General features: G+C 43.0%; 1 protein-coding gene across 1 annotated transcript; it reads left to right on the forward strand.

Moving 5' to 3' along the window:
* Positions 1 to 3646: 3646 nt before the first annotated feature.
* On the forward strand, positions 3647 to 8316 carry smtla (somatolactin alpha). Its single transcript, XM_048264685.1, has 5 exons — positions 3647 to 3671; positions 3822 to 4015; positions 5025 to 5138; positions 6331 to 6510; positions 6938 to 8316. Exons 1-5 carry the CDS (start codon positions 3656 to 3658, stop codon positions 7136 to 7138), a joined length of 705 nt encoding a protein of 234 aa, XP_048120642.1. The 5' UTR covers positions 3647 to 3655; the 3' UTR covers positions 7139 to 8316.
* Positions 8317 to 10604: the final 2288 nt, after the last annotated feature.

The raw sequence follows: 10604 nt of genomic DNA on the forward strand, positions 1-10604 counted from the left end.
GAATAATTTCATTTTGCCCGTTAACCGAAAAGCTAGCTAACGTTAGCACAGTAAACGGAAAGTGAATGGGAATGTTAAGCTAGCTAGCTAGCAGCTGAAAACTTTGGTTAAACTTATATATTGTTGCAAACAAACCTGAAGTAACATATGTTCAGCAACTTTGTGGTAGTCTACTAGTTCTAGCAAAAAATATTTTAGGTTAGTTTATCAACCATTTCTGAGTTTAGAGCCTCTGAGAACAGGTGGCTGTGCACCAGAGCTTTGAGGAGACAGTGACAGATCACGAACAAAGCTATTTTTGTCTTTATTTGTTTCGTTGGAAAATACAATTTCAATGTCGGAATGTTAGGGAGACATGTGGCTTCTAGAAAATGGGTTCAAAACTTACATCGCTGAATGTAGGGCTAAGGGATTGGTCATATTCCGTGAAAATGTTCATTTCTCCCATAGGAATACAAACTGGACCTCCCGCTAGACTCCTAAATGGGCGTGACAGCTTCGAACCCCACGTCACAACGTGCCAGAATTTACCCTCTTATGAATCGTCTCGCTTTATCAACCGTCTCTGCTTGAGGATTCTTTCTCTCCACACTGTGAAGTACACTCTAGTTTTCCTTCAACTGCTTACACACAACATCTTTATATATTATACAAACATGTCACTATAACCATGTGATATAATACCATAACCCATACCGAATCTGCAAAATCATACATTCATTTTCAGCCTTTGACTTTGAGTTTTCAATTTCATAACAAAAAACTTGTCTCTTGTCTCTGCAAAAGTGTCTCTTCCGGCCCCAGGCGTGGCGCAACTGGCTGGGGCACCTGCACCGTACGCCGGTGACCTGGGTTTGATTCCCGCCCCGTGGTCCTTTCCGGATCCCACCCCGACTCTCTCTCCCACTCACTTCCTGTCATTCTCCACTTTCCTATTAAAGGCATAAAAAGGCCAAAAAAATATACTTAAAAAAAAGTGTCTCTTCCTCTCTGTGCTACATTGCTTTCAATTACTGTTGTTGACCTGGACTCACCTTTAGGACTGATTGTTTAGTTTACAGTTAAGCACCAACAGTAAGTGTCTTCACACCCAATAGTTGTGTTTAAACAATGTATGCTATTCGTACCCTGGTGCAATAAGAAGTGAATTCTATTCGTACCCCGGTGCACACAGCAATGTGTTCTATTAATACCCCGTCTGGTACAAATATCAATGTATGCTATTCATACCCCGGTGCACACAGCAATGTGTTCTATTAATACCCCGTCTGGTACAAATATCAGTATATGCTATTTGCACCCCTATGCATTTATTCTGGCATATTGATTTTATTAATAAGTTAAACAAAAAAAAACAAGCAACATGTTTTTTTGTTGTTACGTAACAGGGTGTGAATAGCTCAGCTGTGTAATAGACACTCTGAATAAGGTATGCTGCATCAATGTACAGTTAGAAGTGGATGCTATTCATATACCCTGGTGTTTATAGTACTGTATGCTATTTACACCATGGTGCATGAACTAGCTAATTGTTGCAATCAAAACTTCCGTTTGGGAACCGATTTCTTTCTTTTCTACATGCAAGGTGTGTGGCACCAGAATAAACCATGTCGGTTCAACAACGTCTAATTTCATCAGGCATCTCAAATTGCACCTAGATACTGTAGGTCAGTCACTTACTTATGAAAGATATGTTATATCGTCATCGTAACAAGCTAACCATCACAAAGTGTTGTGCTATGCTGGGAACAGGCAGATTTATAGTTGCCCATATGATGTGACATCTTTATAGTTGCCCATATGATGTGACATCAAGTTAATATTTCACCACGTCCGAGAGCTAGAGTGATGTATTAAGTAGCAGAAGATTAGACAACAATGTCATAAATTGGAGACCCAATGTAAGTTGCTTATTATGAATTCCTATGAATAATGTGGTTATTAATAATGCACAATTCAGTATTGAATCTAAGGCTATATACAAGGAAGTTTATACAAGGATACAAGGAAGTTTATTGTCACATGCATATAATTACTGGAAGTAAGAAATGCAGTGAAATTATGTCTGGCGTCAGCCTATTTGGGCATTGATGGTGGGGGGGGATATTCAACTTTCATTTTTTCAGAATTGATGATATTCAAGGAGCTTGTCATGGTTATGTTGGAAGTGATGCTATTATCATCCTAAACTTTGTTGCAGCACAATTCCACCCTTTTTAATCATACACACATTTTAGAAATCGGGGGTCTGTGGACATTTTCTGCTGTTCGCCTCAGCTCTCAGCCGATAGCAATTGGTTCCAGTGAAATGTGCATCATCCAAACAACAAAGTGGGCTTAATTCTGAAATCGACAGACAGAGCACATCACTTTTAATTCTCAAATTGGATTAGGGCATAATATTGTGGTTTTTAGTGACTAAAATATGTAGGACACAGTGTAATCAGAGAGAAAATTGGAATATGAAGGATTTAATGAAGTCCTCCACCCACCTACTATGGCATTATTTCAATATCCCTTTGCGGATATGTTTTATGAAGGATTCCTTCAGCTGGAAGCATAAGTAGTCCATGGCAACCAGACAGAGAGCCATCAAGATAGGCCGCTTTGACTACTTGGAGACAGATTACCTCATTATGAACATTACAGCAGGGGCCTAAACTCTGTGAAGAAGAAACCATGGCACCAGTACCATGGCAGCCTTGCCAAGATGAGAAAAAAAGGCCAAGGATATTTTCTGCAGAAGTTTCCGGAGAGAAAAGAAGTCATGTTTGATCTAGAATTGGCATTGGTTGGGGGTGGCGGAATTGTATGGAATTAGGTGGTGTTAATTTGCAGACTGTGTCGGTTTTTATAGAGCTGCATATTAATAGTTCCCTAATGAACTGCTCTGCAGACAACACTCAGAAGAACAGAAGTTCATTTTTATCTTCTTTTATACCAAGTTCAATTAAGGATTCTCCTAGAAGTAGTGTGATCAGTGTCAGGCAGACAAATTAGATTCTAGAGATTAGAGCAGGAGAAGATGAGGTGGACAGGTTGTCAACCATAGAGTGGTGTACCTGGCAGCAGACCAGAATTTCTGAGGTCTTTAATAACATTTTCAATGTCATCCGTCTGCCATCATCCTACAGTGGGCCTCTGAAGAGTACCAGAAACATACAGTGAAGAGGAGAGACTCGGGAGGCGTGCAATACATCACTCCTTAGACCTTCAATGTAGGGTGTAGTGACTGGAAGAAAATGTAGAGTCCCTCAAGGTCAACATGGGCTTATTGCCGAGTCAATAGTAGTGTTTGTGGTAAGTGCATGTAGTCCAACTGTAGATGTTGTATGTCAATACCAAAGAAGTAAATAGGGAAACACAGTTCTGGAAATCATAAGGGAATGCCAACCGAGTGGTATTGATGCTGTTGTAGTGTGAATACTGGTGTGGGTATAAGGAAGTATAGTTAAAGCTGTAAAACTCTGTAAATGGAGATGTATAGTAAGTAGATGAATATTTTCATTTTATTACAAGAACATATCCCCTTTCACCTCTGACATGGTCGTGCTATTGCATACATGCATATGTTGGTGGTTTGCCTTACCTCTCCATTATATAAAAGGCAGAATATACCCACTCATGATAGACACAAGAAGAACCGATTAACACAATGAACAGACTACAGGGTATTTCATGTTAGAGTTGTTTAGCAAACAAACATATGGCTTGAGTTTGTATGTTTGTCTGTGTTTACATCCACAAATGTGTAAGTATTTCCATCTATGTGTGTGTGTGTCTGTGTGTGTCTGTGTGTGTGTGTGTGTGTAATCCTGTAGGATTGCAGAGCCGTGTGTGTACCTTGCTGTTGGCGCTGTGCTGGGACACTGTGCTGGCCCTGCCTCTGGACTGTAAGGACGAGTCAGGCGGTTCGGCGCACTGCGCCTCCATCCCCCAGGAGAAGTTGCTGGACCGGGTCATCCAGCACGCCGAGCTCATTTACCGCGTGTCCGAGGAGTCCTGCTCTCTCTTTGTGAGTACTCTGCCACAGCTCCCCAGACCAAAAAAAAAAAAGACCCTATCCACAGCCCCCATGGTGTGAAATAGTAAATCTGCAAAAAATGCCTGAAGATGACTTTTATTATGCTTACTCTTCTATGCATATGGTATGGGTGAATTAAAGAAATCTACAAAATGTTCAGCTACAGTATACCTGAGATCAACTCCAGCCCTGCATATTCTCCCCTGCTCTATTATTGAGATGTATTTGTTTAATCTACAGAAACTATTGCATTTAAATAATTAATTCCTGTATAAACTAGTAATAATGCGATTTGGTGGCATATCCACTTCAGTTGTAAATGTGGGTCTAGTTACAGGGTTACAGGGTTTATCTTATATCGTGTTTGTTCTTGTTAAAAGGTACTCTGGCATAAGTCTGTCTATGCAGGATGTTGATATCTGTTAATCAAACTTGTGTGCCACTGCATGCCAGCCACGAGTCGCCAAATTAATGAGACAGTAATCTTAATGAATAATCAGGCAGATTTTATGCACAGCCAAATGTTACATAGCCTGCCAGCACAACCTTCTAAATGAAGTCAAATTAGAGCTCCTTAATATACCAGGGCGAAATGCTCCCCACATGAATTAAATAATATGCATGACTTGGGATAATAATGGGCTTGCGATACAAAAGGTGTCGTCTCACAAGGAGTAGTTAAAGAGCCACAGGAGGTTATAAAGTGAAGATGACATGCAGCCAAATCTAAATGTGCACATATTTTGGTGTATTCCACTGTGCTTATCTTGTCTTGCCAGGTTATTTTTAAGTACTACAGTAGTGGATTCTACTGGAGGAGTGAATTCAGCATCAGAGAGTTTTAACAAAAGCTCTAAATAACAAAACATTTTAAACAAAGAATTACATTCATAAGGCGGTATAAGGCTATCGTAGGTATGTATTTCTGAGAATATAACAATAATAGACAAGCTATGTAAATATCTATCTATCTTTGTATGCTGTGATTCTTGTTTCACAGGAAGACATGTTTGTGCCCTTCTCGATGCGCACTGTGAGGAACCAGGCAGGGAGCACATGCATCACTAAGCCGTTCCCCATCCTCGCCTCCAAGAGTGAGATCCAGCAAACATCGGTAAGCAGATGGACATGCGACGCTCCGCGGTTTTGTTTCCTTGAAATGTTTGGGAAAACCGTGTGTGTGTGTGTGTGTGTGTGTGTGTGTGTGTGTGTATGAGTGAGTGAATATGGTCCCTCAGTACTGCTTGCCACTGGTGCATGCATTTTTTTATTTGCAATAATAGTCACTTACCAAGCGAGTGATTCTCGGTTCCCTGGAGTCAAGTTCACAGAGGCTGCCACTGAGTGTTGTTTCCGTCGCCTCAGCAGTTACTTTCATTTAACACGTGTGTGTGTGTGTGTGTGTGTGTGTGTGTGAGAGAGAGTGTGTGTGTGTGTGTGTGTGTGTGTGTGTGTGCTATTTGTGCCTGATCATTGGTATGCCCCTCTCTCAGCCAGAAATGTTTTGGTCAGCATGTATGACTGTAATCACGTAAGGATGCTATATAAGAGTTACACACACAAAGTACTAAAGGCAAAGGCTAGTTTTACCTCTCTCTCTCACACACACAGCCTTCCCTCAACCTTGTCAAACTTGTAAATAGCATGTAAAAGTGAGTGAAGGTTTAAATGGAAATCTTAGAATTTCCAGCTCTGTCCCATCTCTTATCTCAAGTGAATCTTCTAATCTACTGCACATTTTACACTCTGTTCTGGCTGCACAGGAAATTAGTTCACTCCTGGTGACTCGAAAAAATATCCTACATTGTATAATAAGAGGTCCCCTCTCTGTGTATTGGTGTGACATTCCTACTAGATAAGCATATGACCTTTCCGTTCAGCAAATGACCTAAGTTTTAAAAAGCAGTCTCTCTCTCTCTCTCTCTCTTCTCTCTTTCTCCCATCTTTTTTTGCTGAGACAGAGCCAGTGTACTCTCCAGTCTAACTTGTTTAACCTTAAGGTTTACTTTTCGAAAGGCTTTGGCCAAATCAGCACTTTGGTCAGTGGTGTCAGGCACGCTAATATAATGAGGACTCATCCCCAGTCACTGAAAAATCATTGAAAGCTGTAAAACAAGTGCCATAAATGGCCGATAGATTGAGAGCATGCACCCCTGTGGTGGGTCATATTTTAAAAGGGGCCCCCACTAATTTATGGAGGGTATAGCTCAAACTATTATGGGATGTCCTATGCCGTAAATGGTGCCAGGGTGCGACCGCAGTGTCCTCTGGGGGCGTTTACGATGCTCTGTGACTGTCGTCCTCAGGACAAGTGGCTTCTGCACTCCGTGCTGCTGTTGGTGCAGTCCTGGATTGAGCCGCTCATCTACCTTCAGACCACCTTGAATCACTATGACAACGCCCCGGACACTCTAATCAACAAGACCAAGTGGGTGTCGGAGAAGCTGTTGAGCCTGGAGCAAGGCTTGCTGGTCCTGATCCGAAAGGTACACCCATCCTTTGCTCTCTCTCTCTCTCTCTCTCTCTCTCTCTCTCTCTCTCTCTGTCTCTCTCTCTCTCTCTCTCTCTTTGTTTTCTCTTTCTGTGGACCTGGTGTTTTGAGTCATATAAAAATCTAAGCAAAACATTGAATGTGACAAGCAAATTGTTCTATTCAAACTCAACTAAAGCTGGAGCTCTAGCCCTATGTTTATCAAATGGCGACGTTGAAAGCACCATTGCAAATGTTTACACAGATTTGTTCCCATCTATTTTCAAAAGTAATGTTGTGGTCCACAAAAAAATAAACGTCAACATGTGCTTTTTTCAGCTGACTGGCTGTTCAGGACGTGCCAAGACACAAACTTGTTTTCTCACAACATTCTTTTTTCAATCCTGTTCTATCCCTACTTGCCCCATGCCACGGCCATTCAGATGCTAAATGAGGGAATGCTCATGCCGTCAGTGTACGAACCGAGCCTGCTGCAGTCGGACCTACCGCCGGACATGCTGGACTCCATCCTGCGCGACTACAACCTGCTCAACTGCTTCAAGAAGGACGCCCACAAGATCGAGACCTTCCTGAAGCTGCTCAAGTGTCGCCAAAGTGACAAACTCAGCTGCCTGGTTTACTGAACTCTTTAAACCCTGAGACAGCACCTCTGAAATACCCGACACCTCAATCCTATCACAAGGCTAAAGACGAGGCTTCTCAAGAGTTTTGCCAATTCTGTTTTTTGTGTTTTTTCCCCCCATAAATATAAATATAAAGGCCATATCTTTACCCTGCCAAGTTGCCAGACTGTTGTGTCATACTCGAGAAGTAGTTTACTACTTTAAGAAAATCAGGTTACTGGCAGTGTTGTGTTTTTTTCTTTTCTTTGCTAAGGGAGAGACAGAGGGTACTCCCTCAGGAAAATTTGCATGTTGCTCTTTCACCGAATCTGCATATTTTGCCATTGATTTCCTTATCCTTTGTTCTTAACAAGTTTGCATTCCTTCCTAGCTTCTTGCTGTGCTGCGTTATTCCCTAGTGACTCAGTGAATATGCACAGATCCTCGGCTTTGAGTCTAGCTGGCTTCACCTCCACATTAGTGAAGTAAAAACCTTTTCCAGCTCAGACAAGACAGCGAATAGAAAAGCATTCTCCACTATAGTTAAGAAAGCTACAGGGCATACAGGAGATATTGTATTGTGGATAGCACTCTGAAATTTGGACACGTAGAATTCAAACTTATGCTCATCCATACTCACCTTCTACAGCTGGCAAGAGGTAAAATATAACAATATGCACATTTTCCGGCAGCCAGATTTTTTTAGGCAAAATGGTAAATTTTATGCCGTGTTAAGTGAAATGGTTTTGCTAATTCCATTTCTTGAGTCATGTTGAAAAAATGGTTTACCTCATGAGGCTTTGCAGGAAAACATTGTCCAGAATTTCCAAAACCCCACACTTGTTATTCCAACCCTTGCCCTTATAAATGAGTAATATTCCATCGTTATGAAAGCGTGCAGTACACACTTTGGAGCTTACAGAAGGGAGGGCAACAACTCAAGTTTAGTTGGCAACACAGATCACAGAGATCATAGAGATACAGTCTGTGCTGTATTTTCACCAGTGGCTTTGGTCTAGTCCAGTTCATGTGCAATGAAAGTTCCTTTCTGTAATGCTTGCTTTTTTTTTAACGAGGCAAAATGACCTTGATTACATATTTGAAGTTTAATTATGAGATGAAGGTCTTCAGATGTCGTAAGTGCAAAAGTGCCTCATGCAAATTTTACATCTCCCAGTTTTGAAACTATCTAGGGTACAATAAAAGAATTCCTTGCATGATTGTCTGTGAATGTGTGCTATTTATTTTCCCTTCTGAGATGCCCATTCCTCTCTTCCTTGTTCAAGACCTTGAAAATTTTAATTTTTAATTAATGACCCATACAAAAAAGGGCAGAGAAAATGAGAAAACATGCAAGCAAAACTCCTCCTCCCTTTCACCAGAGGGCAGTGGTGCTCTGTGTCAAACACACAGGAGACTGGCCTGTTGCTCTTGCCATAGATTAAATGGGCTGACCTGCGTGTAACTGTATACACGTGTCTCCAAAGCCCTTATCCACCCCCACTTGTTTCTGCACAGAGAGAAAATGTAAATGCTGGGGGTGGAATGCTGAGGAGTAAATGATCTGGACAACAGTGTTTGAACTCGTGTCAAAAATGTAACCTTGCAAATGTTTATAATTTCAGGAAGGAAAGAAACCCAGATCCAAGGTAATATGGCGTGAAATTAAATCAACATAGTATTTGTGTTCTTTTGTCGCTGTATGTTTTGAGTAATAGCGGGAATTTAACGCATAACTGAAATCCAAAATGCTTGAGCTCGTGGGGTCTTGGTGTCCCACTTGCCGAGTAAGACACCAAATTATTTTGTAGCCACTGCGGTCGGGGCCAAGTAGTTCACTTGTGCTCTTACACAGCCATCAGGTACAGGTGGTCAGAGTTTTTCTTTTTCTTTTTTGTGTTTTTTTTTTTTACCTCAAAAGTGTTGAAAGTTGGTTGGGTGAGTCAGATAGGTGTGAGGCGATGTGTGCCCTGCGGCTCCTGTCCTCCCTCATGTTCACTTTTTTTCTCTCTCTTCCCCTTATCAGGTGATGTAAATTACTCCGTCGGTTGTCATGGTGAATCAATTGTTGGCGTGGCGAGAGGGTTCTTGTGGGCAGGATGTGGCGTTGCTGGGGGTGGAGGGATGTGGGGGTTATGAGGGTGTGTCTCATGTCAGCAGTGTCAGGTTCTGCTTCCTGTGTCCTAATCATTTCAACATGGAGGCCTGGCATGGAGGTTGCCTGACACACCACCAGCACACAGATTCACACACACACACACACACACCCTCCCTGCTGCTGAAGCTACCCAGGGAGCACTAGAGAGGACCAGACCCCCATCCCCCACACCCACCCTCCACCCTTCTTCCGTTCTGGCTTCATGGCTTCAGCACCCATAAATATTAAAAAATCGGCTGCAAGGTACTGGAGCATATTAAGTAAGAGGGTGAGGTTGTGTGAGTATGTGTATAGGTCTGTGTCTGTGTGTGCATGGTATGGTTCAGGATCTTTTTTTGTTGTTTTTGTTTCAGGAGAGCGGGGTGGTCCTGGATGATTTCACAGTCTAACTATTCTAACCTGAGGTAAGGAATGCTCAGCTGCAGAGCAGAGGCCTGTGCTGCCGGAGAACCAAGGCAACCAGGCAGAGGAGCAGAGTCGCAGAACCAGGGATGGGGGAGGAAGTGTGTGTGTGTGTGTGTGTGTGCATGTGTGTGTTTGTGTGTGTGTGTGTGTGTGTGTGTTTGTGTTTGTGTGTGTGTGTGATTGTGTGTGTGTGTGTGTGTGTGTGGAAGGAGTTGGAATGGGAAGGTGGAGTTATGGCGGTGGTGGTGGCTGGGTGGGGAAGATCAACGGGGAACAAGGATGGCTGGAAGGCAGGTACTTGGAAGGTGTTTGGAGCTCTTTTGCGCGGCGAATGAGGGCTCTCAGCAGAGTCCTTGAGCTTGCGCAGGCACTGCTCGGGCGTGAGCTCAGGCTTGGGGGCCTGGCTCTGGTGCTGGAGCTGCTGCTGGCTCTCCATCACTGGGCGGCTTTCATGTGCACTTCCTCTTCCATCTGCACTGCCTGCCATCCAGACCCAGAGCCGTCTCCAGAACGCCCCGAAGACTCCCCAAACTTATGGGCTCAGAGAGACTCCCTGGCTCCACTCCTCCTCTCTCGCCTTCAGCCACACAGATGTGCATCGAAGGATTTGATATTTGATTTTTTTTTTTCAAGTGCAGATCAACCTCTGGCAGTCCAATTACCTCTTTCCCTCTCTCTCTCTCTCTCTCTCTCTCTCTCTCTCTCTCTCGCTCTTCTCTCCCCCTTCTTTCTCTCTGTCATACTCTCTCTCTCTCTCTCTCTCTCACACACACACATACATGCGCACGCACAAAGCCATCTCTGTGGCACCAAGGCAGACCAGAAAAAAAAAGAGAAAAAGAAAATATGACTCGGAGCATGAAAGAATGACAGAGGCCCTCAACCCTCCATCCACAGCCCCCCTCCACCCCCACCGGCCCTCCC

The sequence above is a fragment of the Alosa alosa genome, chromosome 15 (genome assembly GCF_017589495.1).
Source record: "Alosa alosa isolate M-15738 ecotype Scorff River chromosome 15, AALO_Geno_1.1, whole genome shotgun sequence".
NCBI classification, from domain to species: Eukaryota; Metazoa; Chordata; class Actinopteri; order Clupeiformes; family Clupeidae; genus Alosa; species Alosa alosa.

Bases quoted from the DNA above. Each gene is read 5' to 3' on its own strand.
- smtla (XM_048264685.1), top strand. The intron at 4,016-5,024 runs GTGAGTACTCTG...CTTGTTTCACAG, and splicing joins AGGAGTCCTGCTCTCTCTTT to GAAGACATGTTTGTGCCCTT. The intron at 5,139-6,330 runs GTAAGCAGATGG...TGTCGTCCTCAG, and splicing joins GTGAGATCCAGCAAACATCG to GACAAGTGGCTTCTGCACTC.